The 25,057-nt window shown below is 48.3% G+C and overlaps 1 protein-coding gene across 21 annotated transcripts in view; it reads left to right on the top strand.

Moving 5' to 3' along the window:
* Mical3 (microtubule associated monooxygenase, calponin and LIM domain containing 3) overlaps positions 1 to 25,057 on the top strand; it is a 194,537-nt gene that overhangs the window by 119,809 nt on the left and 49,671 nt on the right. For 12 of the 21 annotated variants that reach the window (XM_076940475.1, XM_076940473.1, XM_076940476.1 and 9 more), the window contains 4 exons: positions 1,327 to 1,434; positions 2,000 to 2,186; positions 7,987 to 8,075; positions 8,985 to 9,072. In XM_076940475.1, the coding sequence (XP_076796590.1) occupies positions 1,327 to 1,434; positions 2,000 to 2,186; positions 7,987 to 8,075; positions 8,985 to 9,072 (472 nt within the window). Of the gene's footprint in view, positions 1 to 1,326; positions 1,435 to 1,999; positions 2,187 to 7,986; positions 8,076 to 8,517; positions 8,618 to 8,984; positions 9,073 to 25,057 lie in introns of those variants that run through there. The other 9 variants (XM_076940486.1, XM_076940490.1, XM_076940488.1 and 6 more) reach the window with 3 other exon arrangements.

Genomic DNA, 25,057 nt, shown 5'->3' with positions numbered 1-25,057 from the left:
CTGCGCATGAGCTGTTTGAACCAGCAGCCCTTTTACGTGTGGCTTTACAGGTTTGTCCCTTGCAGCCACTTACTAGGGGGTTGACGCCATCTCTGGGATAACGGTACCTGCTGTAATTCTGCATCCAAATTAGTGACACTCCCACTCGGCTGGGAGCCTTCCTTACTCTCTGCAGTGAGAGGTGTAGCATACACTGTCTCCACCCAGAGTCCTGCCTATCACGTCTCTAAATGACTCCCCACAAGACTGATTGTAGTCCCAGGACAGGATCCAAGCTAGGCCACAGGGTGCCAGACCTCTGTGAGCAGGGTGGCTTACCATGCAGACATGGGCATCTCTCCTGTTTGTTTCTTCATTGTTGCAAAAAGGAAGATTGAATTAGTTTGATCTGTGTGTGTTGAGAAAGGGATTAGACTATCTCATTATATAATCTAAGCTAGTCTTGAACTCACGGCAATCCTCCTGCCTTAGCCTTCCGAGTGCTGTGATTACCAATGTATGGCACTACACTCTGCTTTGGATTTTGACTTCCTTTGTTGTTAATCTCTAAAAACAGGGCCAGAAACCTGATTTCCTGAGGCAAAATGAGCAGCTTCCTTTAGGATGTAGCTTGTGATTTGGTGTCCCACCTAGTCTGGGAGAAATCCAGTCTCCACATTTGGGTAGATGGGCATTGGCTTTCTGCTCTCAAATGCCACCCACCCCTGCTGCCGCCTGATATTAGTGGGGAAATGGCCAGGGAGGCTTCTTCCCAAAGAGCTCAGGATTGGTCTGCTGCATGGAGCAGACGCTGTGGGTCGGTTTATGAGGCAGGGGATTACCAGCAATGCCAGAACTCTTCACTGCTATTGTCTACATGGGACATCAATATCTGCAAGAATCTGCCTGGTTTCTTTCTCAGCCTGAGGCAGTCAGCTTATTCCCAGAGCACACTGGACCTTCTCCTCGCCGCCTGCCTGGAGTTGACCCTCAGACTCTCTGAGCACCCAGGATGCAGGCTCCATCTTCTCTTCCATGTTTGCGTCCATTCTGTCTTCTACCTCCCTATCCCCAGAACTGGACTCAGAAAAACATGAAGGACCAAGGTCTTCCCTGTGGAAGATTGTCTCCACTGCTGCTCATGTGTGTGCTGACCACTGCGTGGAGCCTGGCACGGTGTTTCGCTCACTGCCCAGTTTCTGCTTGTGGTCACCGTGTTGGCATGGTTTGTGGTCGCACTGTGTATTTTACACCCGTCGAAGAATGTTTTTCCTGTCGTCTCCTTAATTCACTTTTTTCCTTCTCATTTCCCTTCATTTCGATCATTGTGTAATCTCCAACCAATAGAAGTATATAAAGATGTACACGGGCGGAGTGAGCTCATTGGCTGAGCAGATAGCCAATCAGCTTCAAAGGAAAGAGCAACCCAAAACCCTTCTAGACAAGAAGGAACTGGTAAGAGATACTCCAGGGGCACTGTCTTTAGTCATGGTACTATGGCGAGTGGCCCTCGCCTGCTCTGAGGGTCTTAACTGATTTCTATTGCCACCCGGTAGCTTTCTTGAGTTGGTCTCAATTTTGATCACTGAATTTCTAGGACTGTGGTAGATATTTAGAATGCTCTGTGGAAAAGCACTTTCCTCTTTAAAGATGGTCCCTCTACTATTCAGGGGATGTGTGCACATGAACGCTAAGTATATGTATATTTATTCTGTCCCCCAAGCAGAACTCCGGCAGAATAGTTGGTTTGATTGTTATGAAATTCTGAAAGCTTGGCTCTTTCATCAGAAGCATCCCATGGTTGTTGAGCATCACAGGTTTAGACCCCGGCTTGTACTGAGGGTCCTCAGGAGGGGACTGTGGAGCGACGTTACTCCCAGAGCTGCTCTTCAGGAAAGCCGCAGATAGAGCATTTGTAGTCGTTTAATACCTGTGGTGTGCATCCATGTGACCCGAGTCATCCTCACAGAGAGAGAGAGGCCACAAAGTCTGATATGCTCCTCCACCCACCCCCCTACAGGGCTCCATAAAGAAAGAGTTCCCGCAGAACTTGGGGGGCAGCGACACGTGCTATTTCTGCCAAAAGCGGGTCTACGTGATGGAGAGGCTGAGCGCCGAGGGCAAGTTCTTCCATCGCAGCTGCTTCAAGTGCGAGTATTGCGCCACCACGCTGCGCCTGTCAGCCTACGCCTATGACATCGAGGACGGTGAGTCTCTGCACATTGGTCATGGCAGCAACCACGTGTGCCACCTCTTTCTCCTTCCGGGCCAGAAACCTTTGAGCCTTGCCCCATCCCTCTTTTTATTTTCTTTATACTAACCTTTCTCAGCCATCTCTTTCCTTTTTTTTTTTTTTTTTTTTTTTTTTAGTTCTGAGACTCTCTAAAAAATATTTCTCCAGTCACCAGACTTTGAAAGTGGTAGCGTAAATGTCCCCCTCACATCACACACTTTCTTATCTTACATGAGACTCTGGAGGCCTAAAAGGGGCGTGATGAGGGTTCCTAGAACTCGTGTTCCTTGCCTTAGATAGATGACAGCAAGCAAAATAGATCCCAGGTTTCTGCCTTATGGAGCGGATTGAATTGCCCAAGCTTTGTAATCTCTGTCTGACATCAACATGTCATAGCCAGTGGCCCAGGTCTGCTGCTGTAACTGTGGAAAGATCTTGGTTAGAAGGAAGAGAAGTGTGCCAACAAATAGCAGCCGGCTCGTCACTCAAAGGCCATCCCTACATGGTGCTGAGGATTCATGGAGGGGTGGTCAAATTTGTTTAAAAATAATAAGGAAACTTAGGTGAACAGGAGAGGGAACTAAATCCTCCCAGGGATGAGCCGAGCCCGTGTCTCAGTGGGTGGCATGTTGACTGTACAGGGACCAGAAAGCATGGCAGAGGGAGTCATGATGAAGTCACTTCAGTCAGGCAGACCCTCCTAAGAGTGGGACTCAGGCAGCCGTGGCTGTCACAGAGGAGAGGCGGGAGCCAAGTGGTGGGCTCCTAGCATTGCAGCCTATGGCCTCTTTCCTGAATTAGCAAATCCACTGCTCAGCCAGGAGCTGAAAGAGTTGCCCATTCGAGGAAGAATTCAGGTTTTTGGTTCTGTTCTTACTCTCTGGACAGCACCTTTGACTCAAGGAGAGGGATTGGCAGGTGGGACCCCTACCTCTTAGAACTGTCCTTGATACTCCAGTCACCTTGGTTAGCCTTCTATCTTGAAGTGTGCGTGGAAAGAATTCCCTCAGGGTCTAGCCAATTTGTCCATATTCATGGTTTTGCCCATAAAGATATACGCACCCTCACCTCATTCTCTTGAGAGTAGAGATGAAGGGTAAGTACGCCTCTAGAGGTAATCACCTTCATAAAAAAGAATTTTATTTTGCAGGTGTTAAGTCTGTGGCCCAGTGGTCATCTGGCTGGCTGTGACAGGGCAGCATGTGGTAGGACTGTACAGCTGAGCAGAGGTGCTCACCTCAATACCAGGAAGCTACAGAGGGAGAAGGGACCAGAGTCCCACAATCCCGTTCAAGGCACACCCCAACAACCTAACTTCTTCCAATAGCTGAAGGCACAGTCTTTTTATTTTAAACACATGGGCTGGCACATTTGGTGGGAACGATACACAGTTCACTTGAGGCAATGTATACCGATCTTACTCCCATCCTCTAAGACACACCTGGTGCCATAGGAGCTTGCTTGAGGCGTCCCCTACACAGAATACACTTCACTAGTCATGCTGGAACAGGCTTCATGGCCTTCCTGTCTCCACATGTCCCCTCCTCAAAGGTCTCTGCAGACCTCTCTGGACATCAGTCGGCCACCATGTTCCAGTTGCCCCGCCTGCTACAATTGTGCGCATGTAAGCCACGTGTCTTTTGCCCCATTCAACTAAAGTTCTCATCTGCCTCGATGGAGGCCAGCCTCCATGTCACATTAAATGACACGGACAGTTGAATGAATGCCACACATCTGTGTCATCCCACCGTGTCCTTCAGTGTGATTGTCAAGGTTGCTCAATGTAAGCCAGGTGATGGTGGTGGTGCACACCTTTAATTCCGGCACTGGGGGTGGGGTGGGGTGCAGAGGCCAGCCAGGGCTGCACAGTGAAGCCCTGTCTTCATCTAGATAATCTCTGGTCCGTCACTTTATCGAGTCCTCTATAACCTGTGATTAAGCCACAGTGTCAGCCTGGCTGGCTTTCCTGAGATGGGAACCATAGTGCAGTGGCAGACAGTGCAGACTCTGGAACCAGTCTCCTGTCTGCAATGCTCTGGCCATGGGGAACTTGGGCAGGCAGCTTAGCCTGGCTGTGCCTTCCCTGTGGAAGGATAGTAGCAGTCTGTACCTCTCTGGGTTGTGTGAACACTAAATGAATGGATAGATGTAAAGTGGTCAGAATTGTGTCTGGCACATAAAAAAAGTTAGATAAAAATTAAAGGGTTTTTTTTTTCTTTTTCAAAAAGCAAAAGTAATAAAGTTGAGTTTGGGGACGAGAATAAGGAACTGCATTAAAGCCAACTGTAGTGGCACATTGCTATAACCCCAGCACTTGAGAGGCAGAGGCAGGAAGATCAGAGGTTCAAGGTCAGGATGGGCTATGTGAATCCATACCTCCAGAAGAAAGAAGCATCAGTGATCAATGGAGCACACATAACTCATGCCTGTGATGATGAACTGTTTCAGCAGGCAAAGTGAGAGTTCTGTCCCTCTCCTGGGGAGGAAGTGAGCTCCAACAGGCTAAAGAGTCTGAAGGTTGGTGTCGTCCTTAAACTGAGATCTCACATTTCAGCTGGGCCCTTGCATCATGTACTGCCCTCCCAGAGAAAGCAGTTTTCTGGAACATTCTTGGAAATTACCTTTTGGCTGGAGTCTGAGCCTAATTTATTAAACTTAAACCCTTGTATTTTGTTACGATTTGGAGTAGGTTCCAGTACTGGTCAGCTAGGAGTCAGAGCTTATGATCTGGATTTCTGTCTTAAGAAAAAATAAGCAATAATAAGTAATTAGTGTTCTTGAATTATAAGCCTCAGGCCAATGAAGTGGCTCAGCAGGTAAAGGTGTTGTGGCCAAGCTGATGACCTACGTTTGATTCCTTGAGATCCACATTGTGGAAGTAGAGAACCAGCTCCAACTCCTGCAAGTTGTTCACTGATCTCTACATCTGCCCACTTGTGCCTGTCACACACACACACACACACACACACACACACACACACACACAGAGGCTCAGACACACACAGAGATTCAGACATACAAACCCACAGATAGACACACACATACAGACAGACACACAGACTTAGACATACAAACCCACAGATAGACACACACATACAGACAGACACACAGACTTAGACATACATACCCACAGATAGATACACACAGAGACAGACAGACAGACACACACTCACACACACAAATAAATGTAGAGCTTTAAAAAATTTAAAAATAAACTGTGATAAAACGCAGTCAGACTAAAGTGCGAGCTTTAGAGTTATGTCTCTCTTCTAAGTAGCAGTCTCAGAGACAAGAGTCCTCCAAGGTCACAGCAATCACCAGATTCCAGTCCTGGGGAGTGGGAAGAATGAAATACAACACTCCCAAAATGTGCTCCATGATCCAGGTCCTAATATATTCTATCTTCTATTTACTGGGGGCAAAATCCAAAAAGAGTAGAGTGGCTTATCACAGATTATATGAAAGGTATAGTGGACAAACTAAAGACAAAACAAACAAGAGGAAAAGACATAAATCAACTGCTCACCCACAGAGAAGCTGAGCTGACCCTTTACTGGTCACATGTCCCCCACGGTGCCATGTCTCTAAGTACTGGCTGAGTGCCAACAGCTGGTGAGAAATCTGAGGAAATGTGATGTATTGTGAATATTACCTGAAGTCCGTGAAATTCTCAGCAATTTTTCCATCATTGGCTTTAAGTCTGAAGTACTCAGGTACAGTCGTCGTTAGACGCTCAGTCACTAGCCAATGGGTTGTTGGAAGGCAGCTAGTTTATGGGAGTGCTAACTTCATCAGTAGCTTAACTCACAGATAGACAAACAAGCTAATGGCATTATTGGGTAGCAACAGAAACATTTGGAGGTGGAGCCTGCGGGAAACTGTAGTCACAAGGATGAACTCTGGGAATGTACTTGTCCCTGGCCTTTTCCCCATGCTTTCTTTGTTCCGTGCCATCTTGAAGGGAACGTCTCTTCCCCCACCACCGTAATGCCCTGCATCAGCGAGGGCCAAAGCAGTGGAACCAAGTAACCTTGGGCCGAGGCGTCTGAAATCTTGAGCAAAGTAAACATTTCTTCCTAGTTGTTTTCCCAGGTATTTGTCAAAGTTGACTTAACATAGAAAGAAACACAGATAAAGGTATATGTCCGCTATTTTTTATAAATGAAGACAGTGTATAGGGGTCAGGCAGATGGCTTGGTGGGTAAAAGCACTTGCTCTGAGGATCTGAGTTTGAGTCCTCAGTACTTACTTTATTTTATTTTTTTCATAAAAATGCCAGGCACAGTGGCATGTCCTTGTGACCTCCCTGGCCTGATGAAATGACAAGCTTCCAGTTCAGTGAGAGACCCATCTCAAGGCAATAAAACAGAAAGTGAACGAGGGGAATACACCCTGGTTTTCCTGTGCATTCATTCACCTGTACACTTAATGTGTGTGCACCGCACACATAACACAGGGAGATGTGCTCAGGTCACCAGGGAGGAGGAAAAGGGAAGAGCTGCCATGTGTCCTTGTTTCCTCTGCCTTGTCTGTCCCCTGGGTTTACCTTTGCGGGAGTCTCTGTTGGCAGATGACAAAGCAACACAAGGGCTCCTGGTGCCGCCACCCTCAGGGTGGACTAATGCTCACCTCTCATACCTTAGTTAGAGGTCAGATTTGGATCATTTGACTCTTAGTTTGTCCCAGCACTTGGGTTGGAAAGGAGAACGGGTCTTTCAAACCGTTTTGGCATCACTCTCCTTGGGAGATAGCATCACATTACATAGGACCCAGTAAATGCCTGTAGATGTGGCTGGAAGTCCTAGTGAATCATGTTTGGCCCTGGCTATATTGAAGCACACCCTGGGTTTTATTCAGTCTGTTGAGGATCCATGGAAAACTTTTTGTTGTTACTGTTTTATGTAAGTGTGTGTATATGTGTGCCCATGTGTACATATGTATCAGCATACATGGCACAGCCCATGTAGAGGTCAGAGAACAACTTTTGGGAGTCAGTTATCTCCACCCACCTTGCTGAGGCAGGGTCTCTCTTACCGTTTCTTCTAATTCACACCATACTTTGGGGTAGCTGGCCCACAAGCTTCCGGCCAGTTCTCCTGTTTCTGCCTCCCCTCTGTCTGTAGGAATGCTGGGATTGCCAGGTCCTACCACCACGCCCTGCTTTTCTCCAGGGCTCTGGGATTGAAGTCAGGTTATCTGTAGCTAACTCCTTTACTTCTAAGTCAGCTCTCTAGTCCCCTGTGTTACTTTTAGCACGTGTTATTTTAGATGCAGCCTGCCTTGGACCAACCCTGGCTAGGGAGGGGAGGGGTAGGCGCCTATGGCTGTAGAGGGGAGTGGACAGTTCTTCCGGGAACTCTCAGAAGCCTTCCTGGTTCCACCCTGCATTTGTATTGGCTCTTGCCTCCCCCAGAACTGCTGCTGTGGTTTTCATGTGACCCCGTCTTTGTCCTCACACACTACTACTTTGTTTGCTGGCTCTGTCACGCAAGCCTCACATCTTCGCCCTGGGCACTGATTGGTGGTAGCTCAACAACCTTCACACACCCAAAGGGGGAAGGCCTCTACATCAGACACAGGGAAAGGCTTCGGGCTGGCCTTTCTGGATTGTAGGGGGAGCTGGGAGCTGGGAGCTGGGAGCTGGGAGCTGGGAGCTGGGAGCTGGGAGCTGGGAGCTGGGAGCTGGGGGCGGGGGCATCCTGTGGCCAGCAAGCCGAGTTTCCAGTTGTGGAGTTTTGCTCATTCCTCTTTTCCTTGCTTCTTGCTGTCTGCAGGCAAATTCTACTGTAAGCCGCACTACTGTTACCGACTATCTGGCTACGCTCAAAGGAAAAGGCCAGCAGTGGCTCCTCTGTCTGGAAAGGTAACAGCTTCCTTCCTGTGAGTGGGACCGTTAGTCTTGTCTGTCCCATGAGTGGACTTGAGAGGAGCTGCAGTTGACTGCAGACACACCAGGTGTACAAGCATCTAGAGGTGCCAGTCTCAGAGGTGATGCTTAGGGCTTATTCTGAACAGAAGGGCACCCTGCTGCTCACCTTCACTAACGGTTCCTTCCCGAGGTCACAGCCCTTTTTCTTATAGCTGGAGAATAGGCGGCCTCGGTAGTCCCCCCTCCCCCTTTCTAAGCCCCCACCCCGAGCATCTGAGGGCCAACCCTTGCTCTCTACAGTGGGAAGGCCAAGCTGCCCATAGAGGGCTGGCTCTGGCTGCTGCCTGTTTAAGCCCTGCTTCCGTGGGTTATTGTCTAAGCCCTCGACTTTTTCTTTTCTGCTTCAGTGAGACTGGTCTGTTCTCGTTTTCTCAAGGTGGCCTGAGTAATCTCATCACTTCATGGACAGCACGTTGACAACATTCAAGCCGATTACCCGATGGCTTGGGTTGACTGCAGAGGGATGGTGGGAAGAGGTGTACAGTTGGCCTTCTGTGTCCGTGAAGTCTGCATCATAGGTCCCATCCATGGAGGGGAAATACCACTTTGTACTGAATCCGTTCAGACTCTTCTTTTAAGCAATGTAGTACAATAGCTCCTCCTCACACTACACAGCGATTACACTGTCTAAGTCATCCGAAGAGCGCTTAAAGTCGGCAGGAGGGGTCACATATATCATGCACATGCATCACAGATTTGATATCTGAGAGGATCGAAGACTTCCTCTCCTAGGGCTACACGGTTCAGTTCTAATAGACAGCCTAGCCAGTCTCGGGGTCATTGCCTCCTGAGTCTGGGGGCTGCAGCCAGTCACTGTTCTTTTTTTCTCATGGACTCTTCTAGGAGGCCAAAGGAACCCTGCAGGATGGCCCCACTGCAGATGCAAACGGACTGGCCAGCGTTGCCGCCAGCTCAGCCGAGAGAAGTCCAGGTAGCCTCACTTCCTTGTTTGGCTGGGTGGTGCGTCACTCTCTTGGCCTCTGTGATAAGGCCAAGGGGATGAGCCAGCACCTACAAACCAACATTTCTTCAATTGGGCACCAAGTAGCCCAAAACCCCCTGGACTCCTTTTTCATGTGTCAGCTGCTGGCGTTTGGGGTCCCTTTCCTCTATGGCTTGTCAGAGGTGCTGGTGCAGATCGGAGGGGAGTTTCACTGGCGGACAGTGAGCCAGTGATGGTGCTGTCTGGTAAGTGGGGTTACCCCACACCCACAAGACACACCAAGGTGCTTGGTGCAGACCCTATAGGTAAACGGAAACCCAAAAGAGCGTCTATGTCCTTGACCCCGGGGAGAGCCCAGAGTGATAAGCTTCTGTGTGACCCCTGTGTAGGGCTGGTTTCATGTCACAGAGTTGTGTGACTGTGGCCCACAGTCTGAATGTGTTCACTGCAACTTGAAGTGTTTGCATCCCATTCCCAGCTGTGTCCAGTCCGTCCATGTGACAAGGGCCACCCTATCCTAATCCCTGTAGGCATCTGGGTTTTCAGTGACAGTCAGGACCCACGTGCCCCACTCTCCCAACCATTTCCCGTGTCAATAGCTTGTACCATCCTACCTCAAAAAACATGCTGACCCTGTCCATTGCAAGGCAGGATGAGGGGAGTGTTTGGCGCATGATGGCTGTAGAGAATTGTCTTGCTTTTTTCCTTAAAGTTTCCCTGTCTGCCCTTGTAAAACTAGCCATACTTCTGCATACTGTTGAGAAGTCCTGAGGCCCCTGTGGTGGCCCCTGACATCTCTCATGGGTCACTATGTATGAAGTCCATAGGGCTACATTTTCCTGTATCACACATTTCCTCTTATTTGAAGCAAGTATATCTTTTTACTTTCTTTTATTATTTTTATTTTTATTTTTTTGCATGGTTTCTGAGACAGATTCTTATTATGTAGCCCTGGCTAGAACTGGATATGTAGATGAGGCTGGCCTCAAACTCACAGAGATCCACCCACCTCCGCCTCCCAAGTGCTGGGATTAACAGAGTACGCCACAATGCCCAGCTGCAAATATATCTTACACAGCCAGGTACAAACTCAAATAAAAATGAAAGATGACGAACCAATGCCAGAAGCCACTGAGGAGCTGATAGAGGCTTTCCGTGATGGAAGAGGGAGGAATGTTTCCTTAGCTTTCAAATAGAGCTGCCTCTGTTGATGAAGGAAGGTGCTGACACAGCCCTCGGGCAGTTGTGCCAGAGGAGGGAGAATGTGCCCGGGCCTTGGCAAGGACACTTTGGGAGTGGGTCGTGTTAAGCCTCCAAGGCACAGAAACCCCAACCAGGCCCTGTGAAAGTGACTCCAGCTTCTCTGTTCCCTTTTCATGCTCGGGGAAGCATTCTTAGATGCCCTGCTGGTGAAACTCAACAGTTTATAACTATGCCCAAGCTATGAGTGACTTGTAGCCCTATGAAGTGTGCCAGCCCCTGGTGGTGTTTCTCAGGAGTTGACACTCCCAGAGCACAGCCTGGCAGATGAGAGTGCCCTGGCCCCAGACACAACTTAGGTTTTACACTGGAATGTACACACGATCATGTGAGAGCACCACCTAAGAGCTTTGCCAAGGAACCCGACTACTCACTCAAGCAAACAAAAGGCTCCACTTTCCCTATGGATAAAGGGTGCAGGAGCGTTCTTTTTAAAAGAACTATAATTGATTTTGCTGACTCTGTTGGCTTGTGCATTTTGCCTCTCTACCTGTCTAAGGAAAGTGTAATGAGTTTCAGATTTAATTTTTTAGACCCTCAAAAATTAAAGGATCTATAGATGAGGGGAAGCATGCTCTCCATAAAACACTGAGAAAATGCCCTTGCCAATGTGGTTAAAGACTCAAAACAAACAGGGACAGGCCTGAGCTAGAACAGGCTTGCAGAATAGCGAGAGACGGTCAAGGTCTGGCACCCCAAAGTATCCCGGGCTGAATGAATGTCCAAAGAGGGTAAGGCCGGCACTGTACCCTAGCCCAAGGGGCTCCCTACAATAGGAGACCAGACTCCCTGTTTGCAAGTCATTGCACTGAGTCCTGAACATGCTCAAAACCCTGGCTCTTGCTCTTGAGCTAACCTTTGCTAGCCACCTAAGAAGGCGGGGTGGGGGCAGGGGCCAGAATTATGAGTGACATTTTATAGGTGCCATGAGATAGGTTTCTGTTTCTTCTTTGGTAGAAATACCTTTTTCAAGCCCCACGGTAGCTTTAAGTGCTTGGGTAAACTTCCTCCAGAAGCTGCAGACAAAACCCAGTGCCCCAGGCTTCAGACCGCGTCACAGAAAGGTTACTAACCTGATCCCAGTTTTGTCCCATGCGATTGCCCATGCTCTCTGGAACCCACAGTGGAGGGGGAAGCAGAAAGAGCTAGGCTGTGGCCAGCAGCCCTCTCTCCTCATCCTGTACCTTCTGCGTTTCATAGTTCTTCCCCCTTTCCTGCTCTTTCTCCTTAGGCAAGAATTAGTGCTGTGGTAAAAAACAAAATGGCAGCCACAAAAATCCCCCAAGATGACAGTATAACCCTCCTAACCCCTTGTAGATCAACCCGAGTAGGCCTTAACGCATTGTCTTCTCTGGTAACCTCGTCTACAGCTGCTGCTTGATCCCCCTGTTTGAGATACTGTTTCTGGTATTGCTGTTTGTAATATGCGTTTAATACAGAAATCCTCTTTTTGTTCTCAAACCTGTAAATGCTTTGTTTCCAAACCGCCTCTTCTCACTGCTGCACATCAGTGGGCCTGGCACAGATTTCCTTACCCTGGCCTCACAGTACCTACCTGGAGTTTAGGAGAAGTCTGGAAAAAGGACAAAGAAAAAACGCTGGGCGGGATGTCTGTTCTCATGGGCGCACGCCCTTGGTTGTAGAGGAATCCCATTATGCAGAATGAAAAGTGAGGCGCAAGGCACATGGGTGAGGAGGGGAAAGGAGAGCTTTTCTCCCTGTGTGCAGTATCAGGAACATTTGCAGGAACAGAGAGCAGGAGGAACATGCTCCCTTCAAGGCTGCTGATAAAAAACAGAAAAGGAAGCACTGTGGAGCCGCTGTCATGCCTCCTGCCTCCCACCCTGACCACTGGAGCCAAAGCTGAGCAGTGGTACTGTGTGGACCATGTACACACCTCTCGATGTAAATCTGTCTGTCTGTACTGTGTATATGGGTTTCAGTTCAGTGCGTAGGCAGATACTATTTATATATACTGTGCCCTAACTGGTAACAGTGAGACTATTTTCAAAGCTACTAGTCTGAAAGCCATAGGAACTTTCTCTGGAAGCTTGCCCTGGCTTGACTTCCCCCAGCATAGCCAGGATTCAGAGGGAGCCCAGCCACTAGGCCTGGCCTTTTGTGGAGGCATAGATGTGGGTCTCTAAGAAGATGGGTGGTACACACCCCTATACTCAGGTAATCAGTTTTCCTTGCCAACAGAGCAATAGTCTTACTGGTGCAGGGACCAGAGAGTCGCAGACAACTACTTTCCCTCAAGTCAGTCAGCTCCACCATGGCCATCTCAGATAGCCACTATCTTAGCATTCACTGTGCCTGGCTGCTTCCTGCAGGACAATGGGACCCATTAGGCCCTCTGTGCCACTGAATACTGGCCAGTGAAGTAAAGGGTTCACTTTTAATCGCCCTACTGTTCCCTTGGGGTGAGGCAGGAGAGCAGCAGCAAACGATGCCCAAAACTGTGGTACTTAGAAGCCAGAGTGGGACGATGAGCTGTGCCGAGCAACACTTCGCTGTCCACTCTGACCTTCCCTAAAGCTTTTCCCTTGCCCTTGTTTTTAATCTGTGCTGTTGTGAGTTTTTTGTTTTTTGTTTTTTTTGGTGTGTTGCTTTGTGAGTTTTTTATTTAATTGTGTAACTTTGTTTTGCCATTACTGTGAAACCAAGGTGTTGTGCTTTAAGGTTTTTTCTTTTTCTTTTCTTTTCTTTTTTTTTTTTTTTAACAAATGTTACATTCTTATTTAAGAGAATAAATTCCAAACAATCTTCAGGTTTCTGAGTTTTTCTTTTCTTTCTCTTTTTCCTGATTGGAGGGTGGAAAAAGGGAGGCTCAGGCAGGTATGGAACGTGGGCTGTAGAAGCCACTGTTCCCCAGGACCCTGACTTACACTGAGGGTAGGGAGGCCACAGATGGCCGTGGGGACCAGGTTATCCACTTAGTGTATCCCTGGTAATGGAAGGACCTTGTGTGAGGTGTGGCAGGGTGCAGGATGTCTTATTTTGCAGCAATTGTAAATAGAGAAAAGCAAGAAAAATGTTATTCTTGCCCATGTCTTCCCCCATTTAGTGAGCCAGCATGAGGGACCTCAGGATTGGCAGATGAAGAACAAATATCTGCCCAGAGTCCAAGGCTGCTGAGAGGACATAGTGCCAGGCACCATCCTCAGACAAACTAGGACCGTCCTCAGACGAACTAGGACCGGTTAGGTGTCTTCCCTCTGCATTGGTGTACTTGCTAGGATACCCTCAGGCATTATGACCAGGGTCCTGATAACACTGAGGGCCCTTTGCTCTATAGCTGACATCTCTCCTGTCCTGTGTTAGCAGGGGACCTGAGCCCCATCTCCTAGTGTCATTGGACTGCCCTCAAGCCTGGAGAGGCCAGCCTGTCCCACTCAAGCATGATGGGGCTAGCCAAGGAGTAGTGAAACTTGTGCCATGTCAGCGTGCCAGCCACGGGAGTGCAGGCCAAACAGGGCCAAAAGCGGGCTCCTAGGTGGCTGAGGTACTCTACACTGAGTTTATTCTGTTGGGTCCAGGGAAGTCTGGGTGTTGTCCCTTGCTGGAATTGTCTGGCCAGCAGTAGACCTCTGAGAAGTTGAAGAACATCAGGCTTCTTGGTGGAGTTGGTACATTGGGCCAGGACCCTTTTTGCCACAGTAACCGACCCCTCTTTCTTTGAAATATCGTTCTGTGCCTACAAAGGAATTGAGGAGAGAGAGGTAACAGGTACAAGGACTGACCAAGAGCCAGTAGTAAGAGAGGATCATATAAGTGTATGATCTTCAAACTGGAACCCTCTGCTGCTCTCACCACCATTCCAGACCTAATTATAAGGGAAGGAGGGCCGATGTCATTGGGACAATGTATCGATTTGCCTAACAGCTGATGTGATTCTGTGCAGGCCATTGTAAAGTTCCTGGGAAATCGCCAAGGGCACTCGGTTTCTTACTGAAACAGCTTTAAATTGTTCTTTTTTTTCTTACACATTCCCTGACAGTTTTTTTTTTTAAATGAAGACACTCCCTGGCACAGCGGCTGAGCACAGGCATGGAAGAACAGACCGTACAGATGACCACTCTCTTATTTATTTTCATGCTGAAATGGAGGGCAGGGTGGTGGCATGTGAATAAGAGACCCCCACAAGGGGCCCACGAGAGTGTAAATAAGAAACCACCCAGTGAGGCTCTCACCTCAGAGTAGGTGGAAATTTTAGGAAGACTGGATTCCAGCTCCAAGCATGGTCTTACCTCACAGCCCATATGTGGCAAGCATCTAGCAAGTGCCAACAAGCGAGTGAGTCACGATGCAGTCAGGGACCCCACTGACGTTTGGACCTAGGTTATGTCACGAGCCTGCCGGCTGCTCCTGTCCCCACCCACGGTGTTTACCAAATTTCCCAGTCACTCATTGTTTCCTCATGACATAGTTCCAGAGGATGTAGGATTGATTGTGCAAAAGCACCCTCCACACACCTGAGGAAGGGAGGCGGGCCTCTAGCATAGGGAACAACCTTCAATTACTTCCAGGTGTTACTGGCCACGTGTTCACCATCTCTCTTTTACTTCCCATGGGTCATCTTTTTCTCAGCTTTGCATAAGTGGTTTGTAAACATTTTTAAGAATAGCTGAGGTGCTTTAATGAGTCTTTTAAGGGCAGGTGGCGAGAGATTGAGTTGCAGTCAACATTGAAACTTTAGTTAAGGCTGTTTAGTTACCTTGACTTTGACGGCCTTTTCCTCCCAAGGGGCTGTATTCACAATATAGGCAGAATGTTCTCTAATGGTGAATGTATTCATTCACTGTTGGAAGTAAGGGAGACTTAGGAAACCTTCTAGGAATGCAGGATCACAAGTCTGACCTGCTCCAGATTTTCCCAGGATAATCATTGGTAGGGTCTGTACAGATGGAGTTAGGGTTTCTGTTGGCCTCTTCTGATTTCTTTGCTGGAACTTTTTTCTGTACTTGATTCTTTCTGATTGTACATTATGTGTTAACTTGCCCACAGTGACTTGTGACTGTCTTCCTCCTCCTGTGATTCTGTAAGATACCAGGATTAGTCCCTCTTCGTCGCAGTTACTGCAGAGGAAATGGAACCTGATTCCTTGTATGTCCTCACCTGCGACTGTTCGTCCCCAGGAGCTAATTTTATGTGCAGTTGTCCCTGTCGTTGGAACCCAGCATCTTTGTGCCCAGCATTGTATCCCTTCCTAAGACTAAGGTCAGATGGTCGCTAGGTTTGATGCTCAAGGCTGGCATGCCTCTTATGTTAAGGCTCATTCCTTGAGAAAGGCAACCTTGGTGGCAGATGCTCCTTCATATAAAAATAATTACAGGAGACCAGTGTTGTGACTCAGTGGGCCTTGTTTTTCTCCAGTACACCCATGACAACAATTTGGAGAAAATTCTAGAAAGAGGAATCCCCTTGGCATTCAGTATCTGCTCAGATTGAAACTTGAAAACTGAGTTGTGATTCAGACTGACTGGAACATTGGAGAAGGGAGCTCATCTCTGACCTTGGCATCCCTTGAAAGGAGATTATAATGGCTTCTATGTACTTTTCTAGGACTGCCAGAATCTACAATAGCAGATTAGAAAGGCCAGCTATATGGTTTCTTTCCCACTGTTCTACCACCCGGAGACCAGGTTGGTGGGCTCTGTATAAAAGGCACAGGCACTCTCCTATATTTGAGTCTGATGAGTGACTAAGCCACCAGCTGCCTTCCTCTTCTCTGGTTTGTGTTCCTGAGGAGTCAACACTGGCAGGAACTGTGACACATGGAAGGAAGGAAGGTGGCTCCAGGCACTGCTGGCCTGAGTCTGTGCAGTCACTGAGAAGCAGCTATACTGGTGTGGGGTAAGGGGACTGACTGATGGGGTGCACAATACTAAAGCCAATATCCTCCTGTTTGCTACATCGCCAGGAGCCAGGAATAGTCTTTGTCTTCCCGTTCTACACCCCCTGGGGAGGGGCTAGAGGATTATCCCCAGAAACACTGTAGGAAATTGGAGGTTTTCGAACCCCTCTTGTCTTCTTCCATGATTGATGCTCTTCAGTGTACCTGCCACACAAGATCACAGAATATAAAGTTGGAGGCTAGAGATACAGGTGAGTGATAGGGTAGTTGTTTTAGCCTGCTCAAGGCCCTAGATCAAATCCCCAAATCCTCCCCCCCAATACCATTTAAAAAGAAAAAGATAGAGAAGAAGATAGTCACTAAGCCAGGTGTGGGGGCATGTGTCCGTAATCTAGCATTCAAGAGGCTGAGGTGGGAGAATGACCGTGATTTCAAGACCAGCCTGGGCTATGTAGCCAGCATCACACCGACTATATAGCAAGATCCTATCTCAAAAAAGAAAAGTAGCCGTGCAGTGGTGGCTCATACCCTTAATCCCAGCACTTGGGAGGCAGAGGCAGGCAGATCTATGTGAATTTGGAGCCAGCCTCTTCTACAAAGTGAGTTCCAGGACAGCCAAGACTACATAGAGAAACCCTGCCTCAAACAAACAAAAAAGTAAAATTAAGTGGAGAAACAGGAAGGCACATAATGGTGCTGACAGCGGCAGTGCTGGCTCTGAATACACTCGCTAAGCCCTTCAGTGGTCTGGGCTAGGAGCAGACACGGAAGCCAAGGAACCATGGCGGGATGTGCTGGTGAGCCCCCTGTGTACACAGATTCCCTTTGTCCCTATTCTGTCACCTCACACTCTTGAGAGAAGAGCTCTCTGAGAGCGAGAGCTTTGCACTGCCGTTTCTGTGAAGGTGCGGATGCGCCCCGTACGTCAACAAGGATACATCTCTTTATTACAGAAAACACACAGCCCCTCTGTTTAGGGGGCAGTGATTCCCAGGCAGGGCTGGGAACTTTTCTGTGGGAAGTCAGAAGACGGCAGGACAGAGGGTTTCGTCACTGATACGTAAGAGGATCATCAAACTGAGGAAGGAAACAATCAGCTGTGAGTTAACCTGTGAGAGAGTGAACTGGAGTCACGTCAGATACTCACACCTAAGGCCATATAGGGTTGACCATGATGTGGGCCCGTCTGCGCTTCCAGGGGAAGCCCATCCTGTCAGCAGGCTTACAGATCTGTTGTTAGCTTCACGTCTTTGCATCTCTGCCTCCTATTTTAACTTTTCCAGTGTCAGGGATGGAACCTAAGACTTTACCCATGCCAGGCAGGTGGTACCTGTGTGCCACTGAGCCAGCTCTCCATCTTCCTTCTCTTTGTAAAAACCTCCAGGGATGATTTACAGTTCCAGTCACAGTCCTCATGAGGAATTATTCTCCTGGCTCTGTGTGCTGTTGGAGTATAGGGAAGGAGGGGCATGGTTTTGTACTGGCAGCCTGAGGCAAATCACCTGCAGCAAGAGAAAAATAGAACTCTTACTTGTTTAGGTGCTGGGCATTGCCTTTGGGGTCTCTTGCTTGCTAAGGACGGGCACTTTGCCATAGGGCCACACCCAGCCTCTGGAAGTTACTCTCGTTAGGTTTGATCCAGTTCCATTTCAGAGCTCTTAAAAGTGACCAACTGCTAAATGTTGCGCTGAGTGTCCTTGTTATCCCAGTGAGCAGCTCTGGTTTTGCCCCATTGAATGAAATTTGGCCAAGCGTAGCATGCTTGCAGGAAGTCTCCTGAACATGTGTGGACACGGCCTTGCCCTAGCTTTGGAAAGACATGCCACAACAGAGAGCCCTGGAGCTTCTAGGCAGAGTGTACTTAGAAAATGGAAGAAAGAATGCAAAGAGAAAGATGTTTTTCCACGTGTGTCCAATCCCTCCTGGGTGTGGTGAGTGGGCCTGCTATAACATTAGGTGCTCTTCTGCTCAGCAGCAGGCTGTGGCACCCCTGAGAGAAAAGGGATAAAGGAGAACAGTTGACTAACTCCATCTTTCAGTCCCTGGAATCTCTCCTTTGGGGTTCCCTCACAAGCCAGACCTAGAAAGAGGGTAGGGTTGTTTGAGTGGCACCATGGGGGATGGGCAGTCACCTTTGGAGGTGAGGTGTGGTGGGGCTGCAGATAGTGAGAGGTGTGTGGATCATGTTCTCAGTCTGCTGCACTGGACTGATATGCCTCAGTCTCTGGCATCTCTGGTTTCCTCTCTCTGGACACCAGCCAAAGGCTGTCTCTTAAGCATGGCAGGCCTCAGTTGGCTGGTCCTTCATAGCTTGCCTCTACCGTGAGTTGGATGGCTTGGGTCAGCACCTTAGGAGAGGACCCCTGAGCTCACTACTCTTCCTGCTGTATACTCCAGACAAGCCACACTCAGATCTAGATGGCTTGGGGGACCTGTTTTCTCTGAGGTTAGAGGTTATTTGATAGAGCCTCTAAGCCAGGGTTCCATAAGCTCAGCACTGTGGACGTTTTGGACTGAGTAGTGCTTTGGGGGTTCGTCTTGTACACTGTAGTTTCTCTGGATTCTCCTCATTAGAGGCCAGGAGCATCCTCCTACCTAAGTTGGAATGACCAGACATCTGTAGTTGTTTACCAGTTGGCCCACAACGAAGAAGTCAGATTGTGAGCTACATATGAAGACAAGCCATTGATGATAGGGCACCTCGCAGAAAGTTGGGGACAAGAGGAGGTAGGAATAAGGAAGGGGGATGTGAAATCTCACTGTCCACAACAGGACCTCTGGACTTTGCTGCCTACTCCTATGTAAACCATGAGCATGTGTACATCCCAGTAATCCCAGTGTGTGCGTGCTCATTCAGAGAGAGAGACTCATACTAACACTCTGTACTAAAGGATACAGACAGCCCAAGTTAGTTAGAAACCAGAACAGAACCACTACTCTCTTACGCAACCCCAGTGGGTTATCCCTGCACCCACAGAATGTGTTCATCCCTTGTGGTGACCACAGCCTCAAAGGCTGCAGTTATCTAAATAGAACAAACGTAGGTCTGAAGACAGCACCTTGAGCTACTTACTGCCACCTGTTGTCCACTTCCACCGTGACCTTCCTGCACCTTGTTTCCCATCTATAGGGAAAGGAGGGAAGGAAGCCCCCTGGTCCTCTCTGTATCCTAAAAGTCTCTTGTAAACAGCAAATAGCTAAATCAAATCTATCCTGGTTGTTTAGAAGCGTCTATGAATATCAAATATGATTATCATTGGTAGAGATTCCAGAAAGTGGCAGAAAAGTTGGAGAGGGAGAAATGATTAGGCTTGGTTCTACTGGCTAGCTGATGGGTTCCCTCTGGTTCTGTTGGCTAGCTGATGGGTTTCCTTCGGGGTCTAGGCACCCTGCAGGGTTAGATGGGATTGTCTGATGGGTTGTACTACTTGCAAGCAGAAACAGCTTAGTTTGGAACTTTCCGGTCCGTAGCAATGCCAGGGCATTGAGCTGCACTGGATCCCAGCTCTTTCGGAGATAGTTAAATGTGGGCAAGTGTTTGCCTAATCTGCCCTCGCTTTTCCTTTTGCCTGCATGAATAGGATGTGAAGTCACCTGCTGACTCCATAAACTAAGATTGTTAACAATTCGTGATAGGGTTTACCTTAAACTAGATCTCTCTATGCTTGACCTGGGGAGAACCTGCTACAATACACACCATCTTAGCCGAGCATCTATCCATCACAGTACTGAGATCTGTATGGCTCTGTACTATCTCATTACAAAAGCCTTATTCCCCAAAGTCTGGGGTCTCCTCGTGGCCCACTTGGAGCAGAGGCTTTAGAATCAGCGCATGAATGAGGACCAGAGTGAGCTACAACTGCAGAACGCAGCCTCTCTCCCCCACAGGAGCACTCACAGGGCCAGGTCCTCCACAGCCTGGGTCAGTGCACTGTCGGTCCCTTGGCCTGAGTGTCCAGCGTCTGTTTGGTCCAGACACTAACAGTCCTTTCCCAGCCAATCCGCTAACTCCTGTGTCTTAGGTGGAAGGTGTAGGTGTCGCTAGAGGAGGTTTTAGTTCCTTTCCAAAATAATCTCAACTCAAGAGAGTGTGGTGTATGAGATTTTGTGTCCTTAAAGGGGAACAAAAGAAGACAGAGAGGCCCTGGAAACCTGGTTCAGAGAGCCTTTCATTGACCCATCCATCACTTCCAAGATGTTCCATGAATCAGAACCAAGTCTATGCTGGAACTGTATAACTGGCAACACATGTACTACTGTGGAACTAGCTTTTGACATGGACTGGGAGTGTCAAGAGGGCCCTGGCTACAGTGTTAGGCGTGGAAGACTTGCCTAACAGGCAACAAAGAAAGCATAAGAAAATAAGCCTGGCACCTTAGGGAAAGCCCATGGCACAAATGTCCTTTCTCACTGGTCATGGGCCTCTGTCCTTCTACTGCCACTGCCTCCTGCTTGGTCTAGCTTCTGTCCAGTATACAAGCTGCTCCCTGGAACTAACTCACCATCAAGGGAAATAGCAATTCTAAAATGCAATCATCAAAGGGCCTACATGCTGAGTGTCCCCTGAACCATTAGCAAATCTGTCAAAGCAAGCTCTGCTTTCCCCAGTGTCCTCTGTACTGTCTAGTGGCTGGCCCTTCTCCCTGGCTTGGTTATTTGCTGTTTGTTCCCGGTGCCTGTACACCATGATGTGAACTACTTCAAAGACCATCTTAAGTTCCTTTATCAAGATGAAGAAACTGAGCACAGTGTAATTAACTTGATTGTTATACTGATAATGAAGCATTCTTCTGCTTGTTCCCAGGATTAGAATCTGTACCTTGGTCTTATACAGAAACATCAGTACCTCGTGTTCTCATAGGCAGCAGGAGCATGGAAGTGCTAGAACAACCCCCTTCCCTAGGAAAGCTTGTGGTTTGGGGTCCACCCATTGTGTGAGTGAGAGAATTACAGATGAGAGCCTCCGGACAGAGAGGATGTGGTGCTGTTCCACAGACTGAGGAAGAAGGAGGGAAGGGCTAGCCTTAGCCCGCTGTGTTGAGCAGGCCTTCCCTCCCTGGGGCTGCTCAGATCTTGATGGGTCTCCCATAGGTAACTGGTTTGAAAGGCACAGATGTAACAGCAGAGCACACTGCTTGATAGCATTTTTTTAGGCTACCATTTTTTAGGCTCTTGAGTTTCATGAGGGTGGGCACCAGCTAAGGAAGAGAAGACTTTAAGTAGGGTGCAGTTCTCATCGCATTTAAGAGAAAACATTTCCAATTCCTGGTGTTTTGACTACCTGACACCCCAACTCCAAATATGTGGTTCTTTTCTAGTCTGACCTAGTAATGGATATGGGCCGAGTTGAAATTTACTTGTAAGGTATAACAACACATGAAAAACATACTTGCAAGAGAGCCTCATGTTACACGACCAGTGGTTGTTGAGGGAAGAAAGTAGATTTTGTACTTTAAAAGATGCATCTTTACCTTCCTCAATATAGTGACGCATGCCTAGATTGCCCTTTGGCCAGATACTGCAATAATACCTAAAGAGACTTCAACATTTTTTAAAAGCATAATCCTATGAGACCATGCAGACTGAGAGTCCCTCAGTCACCTAGCAGCAACCAAAGATGGGGAGGGAGTAGCAGCTGAGGTGCCTTCAACATTCTTAAGATAGCACACTCCAGCTTGTGGCATTCCTGTGGCCTTCCTGGGTACACTGCTAATTTATTTCCTTTGGGGCTCCTCCATTCTGCTTCTCTGTCATGTGGTATTTAACTCAGAATTTCCCAAGTCTCTTGGTAACCACATATGTCTAAAACAGCTGAGTTTCCCCTAGACCCAGAAGACCCACTGCTCTCAATCCCTCCAAATAAAAACACAGTTTTCCCATCAGACGTAAGGGCTGGGGATGTAGCTCAGTTGGTAGAGTGTTTACCTAACATACAGAAAGGTCTGGGTTCCATCCCCAGCACCAATAAAAATCATAGTGGTGCAAACTTGTTGTAATCCTAGTACTTGGAAGATGGAGACAGCAGGAAACTGGAGAAAGGGAAGACTGCCCACACTGCAGGGGGCCTCAGAGGCTGCAGGGGCTTTCAGCCCTCTTCTCCCATAAATATGGAGGAAGATTGGACACCTGCATGGTAAAGCAGTCCTGAGGCAGGGAATAACCATCCTTTATTTCAGGATATCAGGCCAAGATGCTTCCCAGTGGGATGCCATTTGTTCTGTTAGCAGCTAAGCAGGACTCCTACATAGGTAACTTTAGTGCAAAACCAGAAAGGATGAAGCGATGTCCAAGTGGATTCTTTACTGTCTTGTGACTAGCCCAGCTTCAGCTCAGGCTGAAGCCCACCTGCAGCTTGTTGCTGGTAGGTTTTGATTTTGTTTTGATCCAGAATCTTTTGTTTAGATTTTGTTTGTTTCTTTATGAGACACTCCCGCCCCTCATATCACCTTGACTGTCTCCAGTGCCTGAGCTCAAAAGGAATCTTCCTGCCCAACCTCCCAAACTGCTGGGATCAGAAGCCCAGAGTGCCACACATGGCTCTGTCTGCAGGTTTATATTCCAAAGGAGACAGCCAGCATTCTAAGTAAGACCAGACCATGGTTCTCTGGAGAATGACCTCACTTCAGATGGTTTGATTTCTAAATCCCAGTGTATGAGGAAACAGGAGAGAATGCACATTTCCTGCATGCCTGGGAGAGAACTGAAGTGGAATCCCTTCCTACCAGAGCAGGGAAGAAGAAACTGAGGCAGAGCTCCCACTGTGGCCTTGCAGGGATGGAGGCTGTGGGTGAGGACAGGCTCCCAGTTCCTCCAGATGACTCTGACCAATCTCAGTGTAGCTGTGGAGTCTGGAATATGCTGTCAGCCAGGTAGCTTTTTCTGTAGTTCTCATCCTTAACATCTCCCCAGAGACCTTGTAGGTCAGCTGTGTGGATACATGTGGAAAGCCCTGAAGCCACTAGCTCATGGGCTGAAAGAAAAGCCACAGCCCGAATCTCCAGCATTTCTTGATAAAAGGAACAGAGGGTGTTGAAGGTGGGCCTCAGTGAAAGAGGAATAATTACATTAACCAGACTGGAGTTCAGTCTTTAGCACCAAAAAAAAAAAAAGGGGGGGGGGAGAGAAACCACTTAAGGGGAGGTAGATCTCTGAATAGCAAAGTAGCAGGCCAGTATATCTCAGATGGACCAATCATTTCAAGCCAGTGTATCTTGGATGGAACAATCCTTTCAGGCCATTGTATCTTGGTTGGACCAATCACTTCATGCCAGTGTATCTCAGATGGACCAATCACTTCATGCCAGTGTATCTCAGATGGACCAATCACTTCAGGCCAGTATATCTCAGATGGACCAATCATTTCAGGCCAGTGTATTGCAGATAGACCAATCATTTCAAGGCACAGAGTTACTTCTTAACCAGGCTTTAGCTAATGTCACCGGTCCCTCCTTTCATCTGTGTGATCCCATATTCCAGCAGAAAGCAGGCTCCCCTGGTACAGAGGCCCAGTGGACTGGCTGTGACTCTGATTGCTGGAAGGGAAAGTCCATGAAGATGGATGGGGTTGGTGGTTGAATGAGTGAATCCTGGGTACCATGTTACTTTAAATCTGATGGGAGGACACCAAGAAAGACACCTCCATTCCCTGTGCCTTGTCCCCACCCCTCATCCAAACATAAATAGAACAGCTATTGTAGGACGTTAGGTAGAGAGACTGGGTCACCAGTACCCATGAGGCCAGAGGGATTAGCCAAACATCCCACAGCCAGAAGGTCACTACAGTTTCTACCACATTATCTCATTGGAAAAAGTAACTATAAGGGCCCAAAAGGTCCCAACACACGGAGTAAGCATTTGAGGAGGTAGAAACTACTCACTGCGACGTGTATAAAAAGATCATACTGTACCCCGTAAATATGTGCAGTTGTTAACAGTGTATTTGTAGTTTTATTAGAGGAAAAGGGAATTGGAAAAATAAGCCAGAAATGAATTCAGGATGGGGGAAGAGAAAGCCTCAGGATGGCTTGTGTGGTACATGGTTGCTCGCAACCCCCACTCAGCACTGGAGTTTTGGAACACTGCAGAAAGGGCAGGGAGAGCAGGTGCCGCTGAAGCCCTGGGAACAGCACGCTGAAGCCTGTCTGCATCCCTCGTACTCTCTGTGAATCAGACAGCTACAAATAAAGGATTCTGGCAGCCCTCGCACATCAGCTGAGAGCAGGTTGTCCTGTTAGCAAGCGCTGCTTTGGGGATGATGTATGGAGCTCCTGTGGGCAGTGACTGTTCCAAAACAAGAGCCTCAGGTCAGGCCCAGGACCTTTTTCCTATTTAGGATGCAGCCAGTTCCTGGGAGCTCTTCCCTTTTGGTACGCATGAGGCTGTAATTGGCCTCCCTGTGACCTGAGATCAGCCTGTACCGACTGAGAGACAAATCAGCCTTGGAACTGATTCCAGGTCTTTCATTCCGCTTTTAGCTGGGAAGTCCCTCCGCAGCTGCCACTCTGACTAAGCATGATGTGGAGGGAGGTGGCCATCCATCCTGACGAGGCTGCCTATTCCTTACCTACTCAAACCAACTTCTGCCAGCCTTGTTTACTTGTTTAGAAGTACAGTCTCGGTGTGTTACCCAAGCATTCCTGGCCCAAGCGATCCTTCTGCCTCAGCTTCTTAAGTGGCTCGCAAGCTTCAAAGCATTTTAAATACCAGTGTTGAGACTGCAGAGGCTGCTCACTCTCGTCCCTTGTCTCTTGCAGTTCCTTCTCCCAGACACTTATACTTGTCAATGGGAGGGGGTGTCCCGGTCCGATGATGTCGAGATTACCACGGAGGCCTTTACCACTCCACTTCTTCCTTTTC

This window comes from Arvicanthis niloticus, chromosome 9 (genome assembly GCF_011762505.2).
Source record: "Arvicanthis niloticus isolate mArvNil1 chromosome 9, mArvNil1.pat.X, whole genome shotgun sequence".
NCBI classification, from domain to species: Eukaryota; Metazoa; Chordata; class Mammalia; order Rodentia; family Muridae; genus Arvicanthis; species Arvicanthis niloticus.
Note: the sequence above shows the minus strand (reverse complement) of the source record. Positions and strands in the feature narration are given on the sequence as shown.